At 39.4% G+C, this 24,953-nt stretch overlaps 1 protein-coding gene across 1 annotated transcript in view; it reads left to right on the top strand.

Annotated features, from left to right (window-relative positions):
* The window catches only part of CSMD1 (CUB and Sushi multiple domains 1), a 2,070,567-nt gene that overhangs the window by 1,349,338 nt on the left and 696,276 nt on the right, over window positions 1-24,953 (top strand). The window contains exon 7 of the mRNA XM_042241416.1: window positions 8,312-8,389. Coding sequence (XP_042097350.1) covers window positions 8,312-8,389 — 78 coding nt within the window. The remainder of the gene's footprint in view (window positions 1-8,311; window positions 8,390-24,953) is intronic.

Genomic DNA, 24,953 nt, shown 5'->3' with positions numbered 1-24,953 from the left:
GTGAAGTTGCTCAGTCATGTCCAAGTCTTTATGACCCCATGGACTGTAGCCTTCCATGCTCCTCCACCCATGGGATTTTCCAGGCAAGAGTACTGGAGTGGGTTGCCATCTCCTTCTCCAGAGGATCTTCCCAACCCAGGGATCGAACCCAGGTTTCCTGCATTGTAGGCAGATGCATTACCGTCTGAGCCACCAGGGAAGCCTGACCAAAAATCTCCCAAAAAACAAAAGCCCAGGACTAGATGACTTCACAGGAAAATTCTATCAAACATTTAGAGAAGACATAATACCTCTCCTTCTAAAACTTTCAAAAAATTGCAGAGAAAGGAACACTTCCAAACTCATTCTATGAGGCCACCATCACCCTGATACCAAAACCAGACAAAGACAACACAAAAATGGAAAGCTACAGGCCAATATCACTGATGAACATGGATGCAAAAATCCTCAAAAAAATCTTAGTAAACAGAATTTAGCAACGCATCAAAAGGCTCATACACCATGATCAAGTTGAGTTTATTCCAGGGATGCAAGGTTTCTTCAGTATATGCAAATCAATCAATGTGATACACCATAATAACAAATTTAAAGATAAAAACCATATGATAAACTCTATAGATGCAGAAAAAGCCTTTGAAAAAATTCAGCACTGATTTATGATTAAAACTCTTCAAAAAATGGGCATAGAAGGAACCTACCTCAACATAGTAAAGGCCACATGTGATAAGCCTACAGAAAACATTATTCTCAACAGTGAAAAACTGAAAGCATTCCCCATTAGATCAGGGACAAGACAAGGGTGTCCACTTTCACCACTGTTATTCAACATAGTTGTGGAAGTCCTAGCTACAGCAATCAGAGAAGAAAAAGCAATAAAAGGAATGCAGATCAGAAAAGAAGTAAAGCTCTCACTGTTTGCAGATGACATGATACTGTACATAGAAAACCCTAAAGATAGTATCAGAAAATTGCTACAGCTAATCAGTTAATTTAGCGAAGTTTCAGGATCAATACACAGAAATCACTTGCAGTTTTATATACTAACAATGAAAAATCAGAAACAAATTAAGGAATCAATCCCATTCACCATTGCAACAAAAAGAATTAAATATCTAGGAATAAACTTACCTAAGGAGACAAAAAAGAAAAAAACCTGTACATAGAAAATGTTAAGACATTAGTGAAATAAATCAAAGATGACATAAACAGATGGAGAGATATTCCATGTTCCTGGGTAGGAAGAATCAATATTGTGAAAATGACTATACTACCAAATGCAATCTACAGATTTAATGTGATCTCTATTAAATTACCAATGGCCTTTTTCACAGAACTAGAACCCAAAATTTCACGATTCATATGGAAACACAAAAGACCCCAAATAGCCAAAGCAGTCGTCTTGAGAAAGAAGAATGGAGCTGGAAGAATCAACCTTCCTGACTTCAGATTATACTACAAAGCTATAGTCTTCAAGACAGTATGGTTCTGGCACACACACACACACAAATATAGACCAATGGAACAAGATAGAAAGCCTGGAAATAAACCCATGCATCTATGGGAACCTTATTTTTGACAAAGGAGGCAAGAATATACAATGGGGGCCAAGGCAGCCTCTTCAGTAAATGGTGCTGGGGAAACTGGAGAGCTGCATGTAAAGGAACGAAATTAGAACACTTCCTAATACCATACATAAAGATAAACTCAAAATGGATTATAGACATAAAGCTAAGACCGGAAACTATAAAAATCTTAAAGGAAAACATAGGTAGAACACTCAATGACATAAATCAAAACAAGATCCTCTATGACCCACCTCCTAGAATAATAGAAATAAAAACAAAAGTAAACAAGTGGGATCTGATTAAGCTTAAAATCTGTGGCACAGCAAAGCAAGCTGTAAGCAAAGTGAAAGGAGAACCCTCAGAATGGGAGAAAATAATAGCAAATGAACCAACTGACAAACGATTAATTTCCAAAATGTACAAGCAGCTCAGATAACTCAATGCCAGGAAAACAAACAACCTAATCTAAAAATGGGAGAAGGACCTAAACAGACTTTTCTCCAAGAAAGACATACAGATGGCTAACAAACACATGAAAATATGTTCAACATTGCTCATTATTAGAGAAGTGCAAATCAAAACTACAATGAGATATCACCTCATTCCAGTCACTATGGCCATCATCAAAAAGCCTACAAACAAACGCTGGAGAGGATGTGGAGAAAAGGGAATGCTCTTGCACTGTTGCTGGGAATGTAAATTGATACAGCCACTATGGTAGATGGTATGGAGATTCCTTAAAAAACCACCATGTGACCCAGGAATCCCACTTTTAGGTATATACACTCAGAAAACCAGGGTTGAAAAAGACACATGTATCCCACTGTTTACTGCAGCACTGTTTACAATAGGTAGAGCGTGGAAGCAACCTAGAGATGCTCATCGACAGATGAGTGGATGAAGAAGTTGTGGTACATATACTCAAAGGAATATTATTCACCCATAAAAATGAATGCTTTTGAGTCAGTTCTAATGAGATGGATGAACCTAGAATCTATTATACAGAGTGACATAAGTCAGAAAGAAAAAACATCATATTCTAATGCATATATACGGAATCTAGAAAAATGGTACTGAAGAATTTATTTACAGGGTAGCAACGGAGAAACAGACATAGAGAATAGACTTATGGACATGGGGAGAGGGGAGGAGAGGGTGAGATGTATGGAGAGAGTAACATGGAAACTTACATTACCGTGTATAAAATAGATACCCAACAGGAATTTGCTGTATGGCTCAGGAAATTCAAACAGGGGCTCTGTATCAACCTAGAGGTGGTGGGATGGGGAGGGAGGTTCAAAAGGAATGGGGTATATGTATACCTATGGCTGACTCATGTTGAGATTTCACAGAAAACAAACAAACAAAAAATAATACCCCCACAAAAAAAGAAGTTAACATAAATAATGGAGTTTGAAATGTCATAGCTAATAATGTGATAATATAAAAAGACAATGTAAATATAAAAGATAAATAGCTTATGGACTATAATTGCTTACTTATCAAGTGTAATAGAAAGCTTTGGTTAAATAATTATAAGGCAAATGTTAGATAACAAGAACATTTCTAACCATAAGAAAGCTCAATAGATTAATTTATGTACTTTATATACATAAATATTTTAGACTCTATTTTATAAAATAAATGTGTAAAATATTTAAGTGTGCAATAATAATATATAAATGTACATATATGAGTACATAGTATATAATGTATATATATATATATAACAAATTATATAATATGAAACATAAATGTGAAAGTGTGTGTGTGTATGTAGTGAGCTCTTGCAATACAAAGCCTTTCCAAGGATTAGTGAATATTCTTTTGATAAGCCACTTGATGGAATTTTTTAGCCTGAAGAAATTTTAGTAAAATTACGATAATGCTCTGAGTTAATAATATGACCAATAAACAGGGGTTATATTTTTAATTCCAAACCATGGCTTCTTTAGATTTATCAGCAGTTGATATATATATTTGAAACAGTTTCCTCCATAGTTTGTGAGGTTTCTCAATGACTTCTGCCTCTGTGTTTAGTAACTTAGGATTTTTATGACTCAGGAAGAGTGTTTTACCACTGTTTCCAAGCTTTGAGAACCAGTTGTGTAGGCACTCATGGGAAAGAACAGGGCGATGGAGGAATTTGTCCTGGGTCACTGGTCTTTCTGAGGATGCGACTGCCTGAGCTACCCTCTCCCTCACGGCTGCTGCTTTCCGTGAAAGTGGAAATCTCTCTCTCCTGAGGGGTAGGGAGGGAGGAGGAATCTGGTGGACGACGGGAGGGGCCTCAGGGGGTGATGAGGGGAGAGACCCTTTGAAGAGGGTCTTTTCCATTTCTTTATGACATTGCCAAGAACCAGGGCTGTCCAGTAAGAGGATGTATTAAAACCAGCCAGAAATCAGAGGAGGGGAGCAAGTATAGCAGTCTCCATCACACTGGAAAACAAAACCAAAAACAAAAACCTTCCCTGGTGAATTCCCTAGCTTCACTCAGCTACATGCAGTTACTTGCAAGATTACAAAATTTATTAGACTCTCACTAAAGTCATATATTCAGATACTTTTATTGCATCCTGAAGGCTACTCATTTTTTTTTTTCTGAAAGCATCAAGTCTTGTTTGTTTTATCTGTTTATTTTGGGTGACATTTGTTTTGAGTTTTCTGCTCTTTATTATCTTGCATCGATTGCCGCATTCCTTACTTATTGTGCGTTTGTCTTTCCTCTCCTGAGTAACTTCAAGATAGCTTTGTTTCAGCACAGAAGTTGGGTGTCATGGGAGAGACATCAAGGCTTGCTGGTTCAGAGCAAGGCCCTGCTCTGGGGAGACCTGATGTGGAGACCATGCCTCCTCAGTGGGGATAGTGGGCTCCTGATGCGGCTTCCATTTGCTGTGCTATCTGTCTCCAGGACATGGCCATGTGGATGAGAATGAAAGGCAGACGTGGCGGGAGCAGGGAGATGAATGGTTCTCTGGAAGGGTGTCCTGAGTGGACGGGAGCTGGGGATGCCCACCAGGGAGCATCCTGTGCGGTGACTCCTGTGGACGGGAGGAGACGGAGTAGCAGGGCCAGAGAGAGCCAGGGGGCTGCGCGGGGGTTCATCCAGATGGCCTCAGTGACGCCAGGGCCCTTGGAAACAGTTCTGGAACTATGGAGTACCCCATCCCAGCGACCATGGTGTGGTCCCTGACATGATCTGTCCCTGAAGACGTGGGCCCCGGCAGTCTGTCCCTGAGAGTCCCCTGAGGGGCTGGCAGCAAGCAGCCGCCACTGGGCACTCCTTCCATGTGGGGCCATCAGTGAGGGAGCACCGCATATCTGCAGGAGTGCTGTCCATTCCAGGAGTCCGTGGTCTAGCCATGGTGCTGCTCAGAATGATCAGTTAGGACCACATTACCACACAGGACTAACTTCCTCAGTGAGCTCTCCAAGGTGTGTAAAGTCCCTTCACTGTTCCAATTTCCCTGGTGAAATGCGTAGCAGAAGAATGCATGGTCGTGTGCAAAGATTTGACAGCCCACATACACAATGTTTAAATGTTTTGTCAGGCCACATGACTAGATGAATGGGACCAGGATTCAAAATCCAAGGCCAGACCCTGTTGTATTATGTGAAGAAGGAAACATTCCACTCATCACTCCTGGGTTCAGCTAAACATGCAGAGCCATGGAAACAAAGAGATCATTCAAATAAGATTTGTAAAAATCAAGGATACTTTAAGTTTCTTTGACATTAATTTCTCATTTAAATGCTTTCTTCTCTGTAATCATCATCTGTGTTTTTTCAGTCTTTTAACCTTCTTGACGCTTTCAATGGCTAAGTCAAAGATCTCTCTTGATAAATGTTGCACTGCACTTGAAAATATGTGAGATCTTTTCAAACATCATTTTATACTGATTTCTAACATCAGTTCAGTTCAGTCTCTCAGTCATGTCCAACTCTTTGTAACCCCATGGACTGCAGCATGCCAGGCCTCCCTATCCATCACCAACTCTTGGAGCTTGCTCCAACTCATGGCCATTGAGTTGGTGATGCCATCCAACCATCTCATCCTCTGTTGTCCCCTTCTCCTCCTATCATCAATGTTCCCCAGCATCAGGGTCTTTTCAAATGAGTCAGTTGTTTGCATCAGGTGGCCAAAGTATTGGAGCTTCATCTTCAGCATCAGTCCTTCCAATCAATACTCAGGATTGATTTCATTTAGGATGGATTGGTTGGACCTCCTTGTTGTCCAAGGAACTATCAAGAGTCTTCTCCAACACCACAGTTCAAAAGCATCAGCTCTTCAGTGCTCAGATTTATTTATAGTCCAACTTTCACATTCATACATGATTATGGGAAAAACCATAGTTTTGACTAGACAGACCCTTTGTTAGCAAAGTAATGTCTTTGGTTTTTAATATGCTGTCTAGGTTGATCATAACTTTTCTTCCAAGGAGCAAGCATGCTTTAATTACATGGCTTCAGTCAGCATCTGCAGTGATTTTGGAGCCCCTCAAAATAAAGTCTGTCATTGTTTCCACTGTTTCCCCCTCTATTTGCCATGAAGTGATGGGACCAGATGCCGTGACCTTAGTTTTCTGAAAGTCGAGATTTAAGCCAAATTTTTCACTCTCCTCTTTCTCTTTCATCGAGAGGCACTTTAGTTGTTCTTTGCTTTCTGCCATAATGGTGGTGTCACCTGCATATCTGAGGTTATTGATATTTCTCCCTTCAATCTTGATTCCACCTTGTGCTTCATCCAGCCCAGTGTTTCTCATGATGTACTGATTTCTAACATAGTTCCACAGTGATAAGAGAAAAGAGTACATGATTTCAGCCCCTTTAGACCATGAAATTTTTAGACTTTGTTTTATGTGTCTAGATATGTTCCAATATCTCCTGGTTTATAGTATATGGGAGCTTGAATAGAACTTGTACCCTGATGTTGTGTGGACATTGTATAAATCTTAATCATGTTGAATTGGTTCATAATGCATTTTAGGTCTATTGTATCCTTCTACTTCTCTCTGTTTCATACTGTTAATTTTTTAGAGTTTGATATAGAAACTCCAACTAAAAATCTTAATTTATCTACTGAAAAAAATAATTGTAGTATATAGCAGAACTATCTGTAATTTTGTTCTGCATTTTCCAAGTCTCCTACAAATATGTTATTATGCTTTCATAATTTAGAAAAAATAAAAATTAGAAAAAATATTTTGAAAAATAATCCAGTGGTCTTTTAGGTAGAAATAATGCCAGCTTGGGCTTCCCTGATAGCTCAGTTGGTAAAGAATCTGCCTGCAATGCAGGAGACCCTAGTTTAATCCCTTGGTTTGGAAGATTCACTGAAGAAGGGTTAGGCTACCCACTCCAGTATTCTTGGGCTTCTCCTGTGGCTCAGCTGGTAAAGAATCCACCTGTAATACAGGAGACTCGTGTTCAATCCCTGGGTTGGGAATATCCCCTGGAGAAGGGAAAGGCTACCCACTCCAGTGTTCTGGACTGTACAGTCCATGGGGTTGCAAAGAGTCAGTCACGATTGAGCCACTTTCACTTTCAATACCAGCTTGCCACTATGCTTGTGTAATGGTTATGAATTGGCTCCAAAGCAAAGAGCATAACCCAGGATGAAGGCAGTCAGGCAGGAAGAATTATATCCTGCTCAGGAAAGTGCAGGAAAGTGCAGTGCTGTGTTCTATTCAAATCTTCAGCTGATTAGATGAGATCCAGCCACCTGGAGAGGGGCAAGCCACTCTACTCAGTCTGTGGATTTAATACTTACTCTCTTCCCAAAACCACCTTCACAGAAACATCCAGGAAAACATTTGACAAGGTATCTGGGCACTCTGTGCCCTAGTCAAGTTGACATATCAACTAACCATCACACCCCTTTTACGGATAAATTGACAAGCTCTGAGTTAACTTACACAGGCAACGTAGATACCAGGTTGTGAGCAAAGATTTGAACCCAGAGCTTCATGGTACTCTAGGTCCATATATGTAAATCATATGTAAGCATGGAAATCATAAATATTTGCTATTTTTTAATTTAATAAAATATAAATTTGATATTTAAAGCAAATTATTTCATATAAAAAAAAATTCATTTTCTAGTTTCATCCCACAAATGACTTCCCACATTTTTTCCCCTCAGAAATGACCAGAGAAGTAGAATTTCATAAAATGTTTGATGTAGGGCTTAGAAAAATCAAGAAATATTTTCAGTTGAGAACTGTAATTTTAGAAATCAATACCATATATGTATTTTTATATTGCCTGTTGGTTATGAGAGTCTGGAAGTACTGGTGTCCTCTTATTTAACATTTTATTCCAAGCACTCAGAACAGAATTTCCTCATACTAGCTCCCCACCAATGAATATTTGTTAAATTTTGAGTGATTAAATGACTAGAAGAATAAACAAATAACTTTTATCTGTCCTCAAAATTTTTCATGAATGTAACAGAATTAGAAAGTGGTGGTAAGCAGGTTTGGATATAGATGATAATCTCACCACATATTATTTTTGCTTCTAACACTGTGATTATGAGATATGATCTTGCTGGCGGATAGCCTTGCATTAATTATTCACAAGCTCTTGTACTTGGTTTACTTTGCATCATTCACCCCTTAGAACATGTTCCATATTCCAGGGGTTGGTAAGAAAGCAATTATGACTGGAGATGCTGTGAAGATAAAATGCAGTTTCACGATACTGCTCTGAGTCTTAGCTAATAAATTTTCTTTTGTTTCTTCCAGTGAAAAAGGCGATTGAATTGAAGTCAAGAGGAGTCAAGGTGATGCCCAGCAAGGACAGCAGCCATAAGAACTCTGTCTGTAAGTCACCCTTTCTCTGTATGAGGATGAATGTGTCCATTAGAGGGGAGCGCTTCTGCAGAAGTGCTTCTCTAAACTGCCCTCCCCGCTGCATCTCGTTCTGCTTTCCTACCGTCAAAAGTATTTTCTGGGAGAGTCTGCACTCACTTCACTCTATTTGGAGAGAGCATGTGTTCATCTTAATTCTAAATGTATCTCACGCCTGCCTGTGCCCTCTGCCCTCATGGGCCACTGTCTGAGACCGGACCTTCCAGAGTTCTCTGTTAAGTAGCTGTTCCACCCTCAGGTGTTTTGATCCCAGTTTCTCTTTCCATTCCAGTATATACTCAAGTATATACTCCCTGTTTGATAATTATGGGCAGCATTATTCAAATTGAACTGGGCTTAATAAAGGAAGAACACTACTGGAGGACAAGAAGAAAGCAAGTAATTATTTCAAAATGAAGGTTTAGTATTTTGCTGTTGTTAGTTTTTAGTTCAGAATGTTTCCTAAAATGGGGGATGTGGTGTTTATAATTATTTTGCAGTTGATTTTTTTTAATGGATAAAAACCTTGCAGAAGCAGCCCATAGGAACATAGAACTATGTATTGAGTGAACCCTTCCATCAGATTGACATGAGATCTGAGGCCAGAACAGGCAGACATCAAATGCATCTCTTAGTGCCACATTCAAGCTTGAATGTGAAAAAGAAAATAAGTATGTCTGGGTCCTTATCTGAATACAAATTGAGAAATGAGTCATAACTCAGTGGTATTAGAAAGTGTCCCATCCTATCTCTCAACAGTATTATGCCACGTTTTTTGTTAGGCTTGAAAATTAATCATTAGAGGAAATGAAGAATTGAGGAAACTGCAAGCCTTCTAAGATCAGCCTTGTAATAAATGGTAGTATGTTATTCACGCAGAAGGTGTGTCTGAGGAAACTAAATTAAGTGCTTCAGAGAAAAGAGGACACAGACTTTGAAGCTGCAGAGACAAGGATTCAATAGCTGTGAGAGTGTTGATTGTATTCAAATCCAAGTTGCATCATTTATAAAAGTAAAATGGTCGTGATTCTTGTTGAGTAGATGAAGCATCGTGTTTATAACTGCCTGTTCCAGTTTAGGGCAGGGAGCGGGCATTCTGCAACCACACCCATTAGGAATTTGCTGTACATAAAGAGAAGAAGGAACGACTGTATGTAGTAGGTCAGCCAAGAATTCAAACAACCTGGATCTTACTTGCCAGAGAAGGAGGCAGGGCCCAGAGCACTGACCTTGTTTTCTAAGATCTTAGGAAATAGTTTGACTCCTCATAAGAGGTGAGCCCAGGACACAGAGCCTCTAAAGCCCCATCCAGGATACAACCTTTGCCTGGGAAGCAGTGACCCCCTTCCCATTGTGATGGGGTAGAAGGGGGCACATGAAGGTGATACATGCATTTTATAGATATGGTGAGGCTTGCTGCAGGCATGTCAGTTGCTGACACTCTTATTAAGTCATTTACATACAGATCATCTGATTTATTTACATTCAGTATTTATATTAAACATTGTGTCTTTCATACTTGTCTCATTATTTTTTCAAGCCATTCAGTAAGCCACGGTCTCTATATTTCTGGGCTTCCCTGGTGGTTCAGAGGGTGAAGACTCTGCCTCCAATGCTGGAGATCCAAGTTTGATCACTGGATCGGGAAGATCCCCTGGAGAAGGGAATGGCAACCCACTCCAGTATTCTTGCCTGGAGAATTACATGGACAGAGGAGCCTGGCAGGCTACAGTCCATGGGATTTAAAGAGTCTGACATGACTAAGGGACTAACACTTAACTTTCACTTTGCTTCTCTTGTGGTTTACCCTGAGTGTGGGATTTTTCTTGGAGACTACTGCCTCTGATGTTCTTGAGGTTAAATCTAAGTATAGAGCCCTCTTGGGCACAGAGAACGTAGCTCACTCTGGACCTCAATTCCTTCCCCCTGAGGATTTGGGAAAGGATGTAAGGAAATACAGAAATACTTAGCATGGGATCTGCCAGCTATGGTTCGCTGTTGGTCCACCTCATCTGTGTGGACCTCTATTTTGATAGTTTTCTTTCCACCTGGACGTTTTTGTTTATGAGTCTGTCTTCTTCCCAAGACTCCTCACAGAGTAAGAAATGGGACAGCAGAGGCTCTGTGATTATCCATTGACCACCCCCTCCCCGTGCCCACCCCCTGATCAAAGCCTGCACCTGCTGCCCATCACAGGTGCAGAGCTAGTTTGCTTGCAGAATGACAGGACTGACTGACAAGAGCAGCTGTCCTCCTACTCTGAATGCTTACTTTGTATTAGAGTATAGTCAACTGACAATATTGTTAGTGTCAGGTGTAGACCAAAGTGATCACATTATGCATATACATGGATCTCTTTTTTTCAAATTCTTTTCCTTTTTGTGCAGAGTTCCCTGGTCTATACAATAGGCCTTTGTTGGTTATCTATTTTAAATACAGTAATGTGTACGACTCAATTCAAACCTCCCCATCTATCCCCCCTCCATCGCTATTTGCAATAGCCAGCACATGGAAACAACCTGAATGTTGACATATGAATAGATAAACAATTGGCATTTGTTTTTGTTCTTCAGTTGCTAAGTCATGTCCAACTCTTCGTGACCCCATGGACGGTAACTTGCCAGGCTTCTCTGTCCTCTACTGTCTCTCAGAGTTTGCTCAAGAAGTGGTTGTGCATACACAATGGGGTTCTGGGGTGGCCCAGTGTTAAAGATCCTGCCTGCCGGTGCAGGATATGCAGGTTCATTCTTGGGTGGAGAAGATCCCCTGGAGAAGGGAATGGCAACCCAGTCCAGTACTCTTGCCTGGAAAGTCCCATAGACAGAGGAGCCTGGTGGGCTACAGTCCATAGGGTTGCAGAGTCGAGCATGACTTAGCAACTAACACACACATACACACACCATAGAATATATATTAAATGGAATATAACCCAAGCTAGCAAGCACTTAGCAAGTGTTTGATGATTAAATAAATGAAGAAGGAAAAATATCCATGTTGTGGAGCAAAAGCCCTACATATTTTCTCTTTTATGCCTCTCAATGAAATCTGATGAATCATTTGTGGATTTTGCCCTGAAATCACTACGTCAATTTGTTCCTCCATCCTGCCCTGACTTCATGTTACCAATTAAACCTCAGCAATTCACTCTAATCCTTAACATGCATCAATTTAACCATGTAAGGTGGAGTCACCTGAAAGGCTGTGTAGATATTTCAACTCATCTATATAGTGAAGGCCATTTTCTACAACATCTCTTAGAGTGAAATGACTTACAAATTTAGTTTTTCACCAATTTCATTTATTATTGACTAACAATATTTGCAGAAAACCTCAAAGAGAATCAAGGTATTAATTCTGCAGAATGCTGTAAGTGTCTAGTTAATTAAAGCTTTAAAGGATCCCAGCATTACTGGGCAGCACACAGCAAGAAAGGGTACCTGGAATAACTCAGTCAGGGGCTCCTCTTTATTCTGGGGTTGGAAGCGCTCGGTACCAAAGGATTCTTAAATTCTTTCCCTTTTTACATGGTGGTAGCTGTAGACTTCAGAGAAGGCAGTGGCACCCCACTCCAGTACTCTTGCCTGGAAAATCCCATGGACGGAGGAGCCTGATAAGCTGCAGTCCATGGGGTCGCTAAGAGTCAGACACGACTGAGCGACTTCCCTTTCACTTTTCACTTTCTTGCATTGGAGAAAGAAATGGCAACCCACTCCAGTGTTCTTGCCTGGAGAATCCCAGGGACAGAGGAGCCTGGTGGGCTGCCGTCTATGGGGTTGCACAGAGTCGGACACGACTGAAGCGACTTAGCAGCAGCAGCAGCTGTAGACATATTTTCCTCTTCCTTTCCTTCTTGCCATTCTTGTCTACAGAATACAGTGCAACAGAATACAATGTTAGCAGCCCTAAGTGTGAGAGTCAGGAGGGTAGGTTATCCATTACTGCCCTTCTAACTCAAAAATGTAAAACTCTGTAGGGAGAAGGACAAACAAAAGCCTTGGTTGTTATTTTTCAGCTAGAGATTGTTCTCTCTGTGTAAAGTTAAAGACAAACGACTTTACAAATCCAATATTGATTTGTTGTAACTCACTCAGAAGAATTGATGGCACATGCTGTGTATTAAGCATCTGCAGTTACAACAGTTTATACCCAAGCAGGATAGGACATTTGGTTCAGAGCCATTATTTAATGTAAAGCTGATTGAAACATGGTGGAAAAATGGGAAAATATAATGCATTGTGTTATAAACCCTTGGGAAAAAATAATAACAGCATACTATGAAATAAATGACCCCAAAATTCTTATACTTTTGACTATAAGCCATTTATTTCATTGCCTTCGTTACCATGGGCAATCCATTTTCTTCCACCTCTGAAAAAATATCTGAAGTGAAACAGAATGATATTTATTCAAAATTGCCAAATAGTCCTGTTAATGAAATGCAATTGATCAAATATTGTCTTTTATAATATATTGTCTTTCTCTTTTGCCTCAGACACAGTTATTTGGAAGGGCACATTTTACCAGTTTTGTAGTTCCATTTTTTGGGCAACAGTGTAAATGATGCCTTAGCTACAATGTACAGTTAAAGATGCAGTTGTAACAATGTAATGTTTGATTTAGCTTCTTAACATGGTGTGGCTCATTAATCCACTTTCTAAAATACGTCCTTATAAATGACCATCCTAGCTGTGCAGGGTCACACTGTGTTATCCACTCATCACTAAAATTGCTACATTCAGTCCTTGTCTTCTTATATTTGGGATAATTTAAGAGCAAATGGCATATATTAGTATGTAATATTCCATTTTTACTTACATTCCAGGGTGTTAAATGGAAAAAAAAAAGTTAATCTTGTCTTTCATAATTTCTTCCATTCCTGTCAGCCTCCACACTTAGCAACATAATCACACACAAAATGAACTCCACCCAGAAAAAGACTCTCCTTTCAATCCTCTCTCTGTAAACAGGGATCAGTGCAAGCTGAGGAATGGGAAAAAAAGAAACCATTAATCCCTTTTTGATAGGGGTAAAACGAGAGATAAAGAAAGGCAAAGCATCTCAATAATAGTCACCATTTGGAAAGCAGTTTCAGTGTGATCCACTGCTGGAGCAGAATGGAGCATCTCTGATTAATGGCCCTAGACCTCTCTGTCCATTTCCACACTGGTGCATCCAGCTGCCCACCCAACATTTGCACACGCAAGTGTGATAAGCGTCTCTTTCCCTCTGAACAAAGGCCAGTGCTCTTTGCTGTTGAGGACCCAGAGCCTGGCGCCATCCCTGCCCCGGACACCAGCCAGCCTGCTGCCCCAGCTGCGTCAGAGGCCAACCTCATCTCTTCAGCCCAAACTGCCGCTGTTTTCAGGGGCATTACTCACCAGTCTCACCCCAGATCCCTGTCTCCGCCTGTTTCCCTGCGGTCGAGACCCCACACTTCATCCAGAGTGATCTGTGGAATCTCATCACTCTTCTGCTAAGAACCCTTTGAAGCTTTCCCATCACCGCCCAAGTGAGTCCATGTCCCTTACAGAGACGCACAGGACCGCCTCACCCCTGCTCCCTGTCTGTTCTCCCCCAGCCCTTGTCCACTAGCTTTGGGGCTGGTTCTTAAAGCTCCCGCCTCAGTCTTCGTTCCTCTGTCTCCTCAGTCTGAGGTGGTTTCCCCAAGGCGCTTGTCTCTTCCTTCTTCACATCATTTCTCAGAGCTTACTTGCTCCCTAGGCTCTCACTGGTCACCCTGCGTACCTTTTGCAAACCTTGCCCAGGCATCACTTTACCCCTCTGGTTGCCTGTTCTGCTTTTCTCTGTATCATTTATCACAGTATGTCATACATATGAGCTTCCAAGTCATGCAGTGGTAAAGAATCTGTCTGCCAGTGCAGGAGACATGGGTTCAATCCCTGGGTCAGGAAGATCCCCTGGAGAAGGGAATTGTCATTCCACTCCAGTAATCCCATGGACAGAGGCGCCTGGTGGGCTACAACCCATAGAATTGCAAAGAGTTGGACGTGACTGAGCACATACACACACACACCTCATACATATCAGCCTTATTTTCATGTGTTTATATGTGCATATTTAGCATATGCATTTATATGAATATGTGGAGGTGTATGTGAGGAATATTATATATTATATAATATTGATATAATAATATGTATATTCTACATTGTGTATAAATTATATATAAATATATTAAATATGATATAACATGTATATTATATAATATATAATTATAATAGTATATTAAATACATATACATTATCATTTGCTTTCTCTCTCTTCCAATCACCCCATAGGAATACTGACTCTTTGAAGGAGGATATTTTTGTCCGCTGTCTTCACTGAGACTTACCAAGTGCCCAGCAGAGAGGCTCATGCACACAGCAGTTGCTCAATAAACACTTGTCCATTGAATGACTGAGTTTCCTAGTGTGTGGAGGCCTGAAGGAGCATGGCAAGGTGACGTCACACTCTCCTTCAGTGAGGTCTTTGTGCCCCATGTCATCTTCATGCCTTCAGCATGAAAACCTTGAGGAAAGACCAACAGCTGTCATGGAGATGTTTAAAATACATTCTTTTCCTAGAGGAAATTAGTCTCCTGGTCATTCAAGTCATATAAATGTTTATCAGACCAGGAGAGTTATAAGAAAGATAGCAACAGTTATTGAGCATTGAGTAAAAATAGAAATTTATCAGCTTTCAGAATAGTAGTAGGTCAAACCATAAAAATGTAAGAATCCATAGACAGGATGTTAAACAACATTGGATTATGTCCTTTGCAAGTCAAGACACCATGTTTTCTAAGACACTCTGTTTTCTATGTTGCACCTTGTCAATGACTGATTCCCTCGAATCTGTCATTTATAGACATGTGCTTGGCAATGGTTAAGAGAAAATCATTCTTATTACCAAAATTATATGTAGTATATGAATGAGGCACAACTAATTAAATAACTAGTCAATTAAAATATCATAGTCTTAGAATCCCTATACCTTCTGCATGGAAGGAAACATTAAAACCATGAGGAGTTAGTCTTTTTCAAGTTTTTGTAACAAGGTGACAGCGTCTGGTAGTAAAACCTCATTGTCAGCCTGGATTCTGTGCTCTAGTAGGTTAGAAAATACAATAGTCTAATTTTCCACTATGCCACTGCTGGATGAATCCATTTGTTACTGAGTTGATGACTAGGACATGCTGGCTTTCAGAAAGGGCATTTGAAGAACCACAGAGAAAGCTAGCCCTGCCACTCTCCAGGTGCTTCTCTGGATTTGGAGCTTGAAGAGGGCTGTGGTCATGAGGGAGATGGGATGAAGAGAGGAGAATGGAGTGAGGCTGTTAAGAAACTCGAGTGACTCCCTTAATAGGGCTGCTAAGACAGGCTTCTCAAGGAGCAGAAGTCACACTACGACCCTCAATATCATCAGCTATAGGTGATGCTTTGTGTGGTTTCCACCTTGGAAACTATTCTAGAAATAACTTGCAGCTAGCATTTTCATCAGACCACACTTCTCCAGGTAACTGGATACATTATTGTTTTATGAATCCCCATGAGAATCATCTTCAAAAATTAACAGGATTTGCTTTATCCAGCTACAAGAAAGAGCACATGTTTAGTTTTACAATAATATTTTTATAGTCACTAAGCTTGTACTACATTGCTGGAAATGTCACCCATCATCAGGGTTTGTTTTTAGGGGGCTTTACTGCTCTGGTATTAATGGGTGATTTATTTGAATGGTGGTAGACCAAAGTGATTAGTAAAACTGCTGAAACAAGGCACATCTGCTGTGCTCTGTGCTGGATTTCTGGCACTGAGGGCTCTTGATCTTGCTTTAAAGCAGGTTTTGACAGTGGAAAAAATAATAGCTCCATTAACCTCTAACAGTTCTATCAAGGTTTAATAAAACACAAAGGATAATTGCCCCTATCTGCTTTGTTTCATCATAAAATGCAACAATATGAAGTTTTGCAATTGTTAAAGAACCTTGTTTTCTTAACAAAGATCCATTCCCATCTAGCATGAATATAGTAGGTTGTACAAATTGCTTCATAAATCAGGTAAGTAAATTATGCTTGCAGTTTCTAAATAGGCCTTTGTCACTGCAGGAGCTAAAATATCTTTTAAAATGCCAAGGAAAAACTTGCTGGGAAGAGAACTGCTATCTAGATACATTGGGAAGAATGGCAGCACTGGTAACTAGAAGCAAAGCTAGGCGGTTCATCAATTATTTATCACATCATTTACATATGTAATTTCTTAAGTAACCAGAAAAAAAGAATCTGTTACAATATGGGAAGCAAGATATAGCTTGGTTCAGTTGTGCTGTAAACCCAGCAGGAAGTAAAATCCTTTATAAATGGGTTCAGCATATAGTTACAGAGCATAATCAATTAACTAAAGGGATGCACTCACTCTGCAAAATAACTACAGGTTTGTCCTTTTATTTCAAAAAGTGAACGGGAAACACCCTACAGATTATAGCAGACTTGAAAGAACAGTATATATCTCAGCAGTTCCATCACTTACCTTTTAGAAGCCCAACATATTACACACATTTTTATTAAACTGTATAAAATAACTTAATCTTCCCATGTAATTGGATAAAATACACTCTGAAACTGTAGAGAATTGTGGGACTGTTGGTGTTTGTGTGTCAACACAGGTACCTAATTCCAGTAGCTGTTAGGAGAGTAAATTGCTATTACGATTTCATCGTAATTTAATTATCTTATATGATCAAATGTTTGCTACTGAGCAACTTCAGTCAGAAGCTCTAAAGATTAAACTAATTAATCATGGTAGCTCCTTTATGAATTAAATTAAAACCTTCCATTCTATACACAAGGCAACTAAGTCAGCCAGTTAAATTAATTAGCCCTGATATAAAGATAGATAGGGAAGTCTGGACTTAAAAACCAAGAAGTACTCAGAACATCAAGGGGAATTCAGAAAAGACTCACATTCCTTAAGCCTCATCATTTTATTTCAAACACATTTTTAAAGGTGTGAGGAGAATACTGAAAATATTTTCAGATTAAGTCCTTTCATAGAATCACAGAATTGTAAAATTGAACTTGACTTTCAGCTTTCAGGGTGACAGTCTGTCCAGATTGATAACCCTGCCTCACTGAATTTCTCACAAGAAGAAATTCAGAGATAAATGAACTGACACTGATCAAATGGTGATAATGCTGATAATTTATGTTGATTTTAAGGGAAGTAGTTAGTGTGTTCATGGAAAAGGTAAGAAGAAGCATGGTTTCTGCCTGTTTATTTCGACTGAGGGAGGAGGGAAGATGCCGTCTTCATTCAGTTACTCAGGGAACTCTCAAGCACTCAGGTTCAGGTAAGAAGCTGGTGGACTCACACCTACCTGCATCACAGGTGACCCTCTAAAGACTGGCACACCTATCGTGTATCCTCCAGATTGTCTCTGGGTTTCCAGTCTCTTTTTTAACAAGAACAGCAACAACAACAAAAAGAAACTTTATTTTGAAAAGATCATAGATTTTCAGCAAACTAGTAAAATCTACAAGGAGGCCTTGTACCTTCACCCAATTTCCCTAATTGTGGGATAATCTCAAAACTGGAGAAATGACTTTGGGACAGTCCACAGAGCTTATTCAAACTTCACCAGTTTTACCTGGGCGCTCTCGTGTGTGTGTGTGTGTGTGTGTGTGTGTGTGTGCGCGCGCACACGCGCACGTATGTGTGTACGTCTGCACACTTGTGTCACCTGCATGGAGTCCTATAGTCGATGCACAGAGCAGTGCCCCCTGCGAGGCTGCCTGCACTGCCCTCCTGGGCTAGTCCTCACTCGGTCAGTTTGTTGTTTCAAGAGTACCACACGCTTGGAACCGTACACCGTGTTGCCTCTTGCGACCGGCTTTTCCCCTTAGCACGACTCCTCTGTGAACCATCCAAGTGGTTGTGTGTATCAGGACTTGGTTCTTTTTCATTGCCATAGGATTCTCCACAGCAGTGATATATCACTGTTTAACCACTGGCCTGTTGAATGACATTGGGTGTGCTTCCAATTTTTGCTCTTAAGAAAAAAACTGTTATTGCCATTGTGATATGAAGAGTTTTCGCATGAATATGGGTTTTCATTTCTCTTGAATAAAGTCCTGGGAGAGTAATTGCTGGATCATATGATAGCATGTCAGTGTTATAAGAAACTGTCAAACAGATTTCCGGAGCAGCTGTACCATCTTATGTCCCCAAAACAACATAGGCGTGATGCAGTTTCTCAGCGTGCTTGCCAGCGTTTGGTGTTAAGGCTTTTTTTTAATGCGCTATTTTGATAAGTAGCCATTGATATCTTATGATGGTCTTAAATTGCATTTACTTAATGGCCAATGATGGTAAATATTGTTTTACCTGCTCATTTGCCATTTGTGTTAAATCTTCTCCAGTGAAATGTTAGTTTACGTATTTTGCCCATTTTCTTTTTCTTTTTCTTCCTGTTGAGTTGTGAGCATTTGTTCTGTAGTCTAGATACTAATCTTTTGTTGGGTATGTGGTTTGAAAATATTTTCTATCCATCTGTAGCTTGTCTTTTCATCCTCTTCAAAGGGTCTTTTGCAGAGCCAATCTCCTTTTTAGCTCATAGATTTCCATGTAGAAAGCATAGATTCTAGTTTCTTTTAAAAGCATGAAGGCTTGACAATGCTAGGTCTGCAGTCATGCCTGGCATCTGCAGGGAAAGCTGGCTGGTGGCTGCCCTGTGCAGAAGAGGAGTGGGGAGGGTGGTGGGAGGGGAGTTCAGGGTTGGGAACTCATGTACACCTGTGGTGGATTCATGTCAATGTATGGCAAAACCAGTACAGTATTATAAAGTAAAAAAATTTAAAAATTAAAAAAAAAAAGAAGAAGAGGAGTGAACCCCATTGACCAGAACTCTATGACCTGCTTACCTCCTGCAGGCCATTTCAGTTTATAATCCTAAATCTTAAATCTTGGCTACTTATGTGGCCTGTATATAGAAGGCAAAGAAACTGTGAAAATGTTCTCATTCATAATCTCAGGATTTATAAGATTTTTTATGGGAATTCAAATGAGCTGTATTAATCATGACATAAGGGAATTCAAATTATGGAAATAAAGCTTAATTCAAATGATAAAGAATGAAAGAAACATATTTTACAAATTCTTGTTTTTTCTAAGATTCTTAATCTTTTCTTTCTGATTTAGCATACATTTTTAGGTTTATAATGGACAATTTTGTTTCCCTTACTTACTCTCTTGTCTTGAATGCAAAATGGAACAGTCTTAGTATAAATCATCAATGATATATAATGATGATATTTAATTTCAGAAGTATTCACCAATTTTTTAAACTAATCTCTCCAAATTAATTGCTGCACTAATTGGATTAAATTAGATAATTTAATTACAGCAAATGATTCTGTTTATTTGTTATAGTACTTATTTGGTCACATCCCTTGGGTTCAATGCATTTCCATTATTTTCATAAAGAAAAAGCAGATGGAGAGAATGACTAACTAGTTGTTTATGCCAGAAAGAAAAGCAAGTTATGTTTTAAAATAAGTGAAAAATATATGGAAGCTCAAGGAGATAAGCTGAGATTAATTAGTAAAGTGCTTTGGAAATGGAAAGCACCATATTTTGTGAGCACTGTATATTGCAATTATTCCTATAATACTTTACAGGGACTTCAATTTTCCTGTTTAAATCACCTATTTTATAGTTTGAATTGTCAGTCTGAAAGGCATATAAAAGTATACACCATGTGACATCCAAGCAAGATACTTTAATCATGTATCTGGGAATGTCATAGCTTTAAGTAAAAATAAAAGTTTATGTAAGAAATTCTCCACACACACCTCCCCACCAGCCCCAAGAAAATCTTTACAGCTTTGTCATGCAGATGTACATATAAAAATTATGTCACAACTCTTTGTAGGTTTCTGAAATTGGAAAAAGTGCTCTCATATAGTTATGTGTACTTATTGTAAGGGCTAATTCATATGTTATTTTTTTAAGATCTGTAAGAATTAGATCTTACTTGCATTAAGTTAATATATCATGTAAAGAACACGGTGGTTCTGCCAATACAATATTGTAAAGTGATTAGCCTCCAATTAAAATAAATAAATTTAAATTTAAAAAAAAAAAGAACACAGTGGTAATTTCTGTGAGCGACCTCATGGACTGTAGCCCGCCAGGCTCCTCTGTCCATGGGGTTCTCCAGGCAAGAATCCTGGAGTGAGTTGCTACGCGCTCCTCTGAGGATCATCCCGACCCAGGGATCAAATCCCCGTCTCTTCTGCTTCCTGCATTGGCAGGCAGGTTCTTTACACTGGCGCCACTTGGGAAGCCTGTGAAGTAAACAGTGTCCTCTGATAAACTGTAGAGGAATTTGCTGATCGATCTACTGTTTACATCCGCGTCATCACGCATTCAGTGCACTAAGAACAGGGTTCAGCAGTCTATAGTCTAACCTTCCAGCCAAGCAAACAGCCAGCCTTTCTTCAGGCACAATTTTCTAGAATCCATAAAAAAGTCATTTATGACTTGTTCTGACCCAATTTTAGTTTTATGTTACATGCTATTTACATCACAATGGCATATTTAAGATTGCTTTAGTTGAAGGAATAACTTCACTTCTGTTTTCACTCCTTTTAGCAATGAAAATGACAAACGAAAAGTCTCTTCTCTGGATGTTCTTGTAAAATATGTGAACATTTTTCTCCAGTACTATCATCCTTTAAAATAATAATTTTCTTTTATCTGGTGGAAGACAAATAAATAGATACCCTGTTAATGTTTGCTTATATATCTGTGATATACCCTAATCATAATATTCTCTTGATTTTTATGTTACTATTCAGTCTATTACGAGGATTAATTGGAGTGTATTTTGCTAAAATGAAGCTTAGTGTATGAGACAATCTGAGTAATTCCTTTTTTTGTTTTTGTTAACTCAGCATTTCTTATTGGACGTGATGTGTGTTTGGTATAGGACATTAATTTGCAAGTTCTTCATTACAGCTCTACAATTTTAATCCTTTCACCCTTGTTTCAAAGACTCCAGAGATTTCTTGTGCCTCAAATCTTCTTTCTGACAACATCCTGGAGGCTCTCTGTGGTCTGGTCCTCCTGTACTTCTCCAGCATCACTGCCTTGCACTTCAGCAACAACCACCCACGCATGCAGGCACACACACACGCATGCAGGCACACACACACGCATGCAGGCACACACACACGCATGCAGGCACACACACACATGTACACACACTCCCTTTCTGATCCCCTTCTTTCAAGTCTCCCTGCGTTTCCCTCAGGAAAGTTCCTTCTGAGGACTCTTTGGGTGGGTGGCATGAGGTCCACGGGAGCTGACAAGCGCCTTAAAGAGTGCTCGCTCTGAGTCACGCCCGTGGGGATGTGAGAGTCAGTGCCTGGGGGCAGTGAGGACGCACAGCCACACGGCTGCTGGTGAGACCTCAGAGGCGGGCTCCAGCGGTCTTGGCCCAAACAACTGAACCCCGCTGTTACCGTTATGAAGAGGGAAAACAGGAACCAACAGATGTTGCAATTATTGATCATACCTCTCTCAGAGAGTCGCATAATGAATTACAAAGTTGATTTGAGGTCTGCTCCAGACAGAGAAGATTGTAAGTTATGGCTCTGCTAATAATGAGACTGAAACCCATTCATCCCAGCTTATGATCTGGGTGAAGACCGGCCTCCCAGAGAAATGAAAGAACAACAGAGTCAAGATAATTCCAGAGTGTATTGATCTTGAAGCCATATAAATTATAGATTCAAATTCCTTCTGATAATATTCAAGTTATATAGTCTCTTTAGCCATTGTCTTAATCACTATAACTGCCTCCTACCTTTTTTAAAATTAGGAGGAATTAGTAACCAAATAAAATAGTATTAAACTTTAATTTCCTAATATCTGAAATACTAATGACAATATCTACTTTCTAGGGTTGTTTTATTCACTTATTACAGTTCACATAAAATAGCCCAGGGCCCAAAGTGCACAAAGAGACACTTAATAGCAATATTCATTGTAATTATTTATTTTTGTTAAGACAGAAAATATGCAGACCTTTATCATAGTTACATATAAAATGAAGCCACCACTTCACTCAGGTAGACTGTGAACATTTTATTTTGAAATGTCAGTTTTTAAACACTTATTTATATTCAAAGGGAAATTATAAACTAGATTGCACACCAGAAGTTTTTAACCCCATTGGGACTGATACGGTGGATGAGACAGAACAGCCACAGAAGTACCGTGACACTGAAGACGGCCCTTCAGCACCCTGCGCATGTGCACACATGCACACACGCACACACGCGCACACACGCGTGCACATGCACACACGCACACACGCGCACAAATGCACACACGCACACACATGCACACACGCGCACACATGCGCACACGCACACACGCGCACACATGCACACACGCACACACATGCACACACACACGCACACATGCACACGCATGCACGCGCACACACGCGCGCACACATGCACACATACACACACGCGCACACATGTACACACATGCACACGTGTGCACACACATGCACCGACAATGTAGCTGACTGTGATTTTATGAAAATGTGATAATCATTTTTTAAAATTAATGTATTCAAATAAGTCACCCACTTAAAAACCTCAACATTTGATAATTTATAAAATAAAAATACAGTTATCCATTTTTTTTTAAGAATTTGAACTGCATCACATAGCAGGAAAGCATATTAAAGGCTGCTTTGTACAAGCCCTAGCAAAGATAAAATCAGCTTTGGGCTACTATGTGTAATTCTCTTCACCTCCCTACAAAGGTATTCATCCCTTAATAAAACCAAATAAAATGAGATTTTGAGAGTGGCAGTGATGTTTTCATAGAATAACCTTAAATCAAGTCTAGTTAATACTGAACATGGCAAATATTAGTTAACTTACAGGTGTTTGATTACAAAAACCTATTTGGAACATGCCCCCTCGCCACAGCTGACTGAGACATCCACTGGACTGCCCCCTCCCATTTGAAAACCCCTCCACAGAACTGTATTTACCCACATGCAATGCAAAGCACACTCCAGTATTTTGTCCAAGGCTAGCAAATTTGAGATTTCTGTTTTAAGTTTATTATCATTTTATTTCCTAATGCAAGAGATCTATTAATCCACAGCCCACCATGTAAAATACTACATATAGTGTGGGAAGTTACTCATTATTGACATTTTATAATATTCTCACTATCTTTAAGTTTTGACAATTATGAATAAAGTGGCTATAAATACCCATGTGCAGGTTTCTGTGTGGACGTAAGTTTTCGGCTCCTTTGGGTAAACACCAAGAAGTGTGATTGCTGGGTCATATGGGGAGAGTGGGTTTAGTTTTGTAAGAAACCAGCAAATGATCTTCCAAAGTGGCGGTGCCAACCTGCATTTCCACCAGCAGCGAAGGAGTTTCTGTTGCTCCGCATAGTCACCAGCATTTGGTGTTGCCCATGTTTTGAATTTTCGCCATTTTAATAGGTGTGCAGCGGTATCTTGTTGTTTAATCTGCATTCCCCTGATGACTTATGATGTATAGTATCTTTCCATATGCCTGTTTGTCATCTGTATATTTTCCTTTGGGAAATGTCTGTCCAAATGTCTAACGCATTTTACTTGAGTTTTTTGATTTTCCTACAATTGAGGTTTTTTGTTGTTGTTGTTGTTGTTGTTGTTGTTGTTGTTTTTTGTGGCGGGAGGGGGGAGATTTTATTCTTATTTTTTTAAATTTAAACTTATTTAGTTTTAAGAGTTCTTTGTATGCTTTGGATAATAGTTCTTTATCAGATGTATCATTTGTAAATATTTTCTTCACATCTGTGGCTTAGTTTCTTGTTCCCATGTTATAGAGCAGAATTTTTAAATTTTAATGAAGTTCAACATCTCAATTTTTACAGATTATTCTTTTTCATTTATATTTTAAAAATCACTGACAAACCCTAGGTCATTTAGGTTGACTCCTCTTACCTTCTAGGAGTTGTATAGTTTTGCATTTTACATTGAGGTCTTTGGTCCATTTCGAGCTAATTTTTTTGTGAAGAATGTAAGATCTGTGTATAGGTTAATTTTTTTTGCATGTGGATGTCCATTTGTTCCAGCACCATCTGTGGAAATGTCAGTCTTTTCTCCATTGTATTGCCTTTGCCCCTTTGTCAGAAAAGATCAGTTGGCTAAAATATTTGTTTGGGTCTATTTCTAGACTCCTATTATGTTGCACTCCTCTATTTGTATATTTTACCACTATCCCAAAGGCTTGATGATTGTAGCTTTAAGGTATTATTCATCTTTACAGTATGTCAGAATTTGTATCATGCTATAGTTTCACCTGGAACTTATACAATGTTAAGTGTTTTTTTTTGTTTGTTTGTTTGTTTGTTTTTTTTAAATTGAGGAGGAAAGAAAATTCAGAGTGGCTTAGAGAAATCTTGCAGAAGGGAAACTAAATTTCAGTTCTCTCGAAACCTAGAATTTACAT

This window comes from Ovis aries, chromosome 26 (assembly GCF_016772045.2).
Source record: "Ovis aries strain OAR_USU_Benz2616 breed Rambouillet chromosome 26, ARS-UI_Ramb_v3.0, whole genome shotgun sequence".
In the NCBI taxonomy this organism is placed as follows: Eukaryota; Metazoa; Chordata; class Mammalia; order Artiodactyla; family Bovidae; genus Ovis; species Ovis aries.
This window is presented reverse-complemented; position numbering and strand designations above follow the sequence as displayed.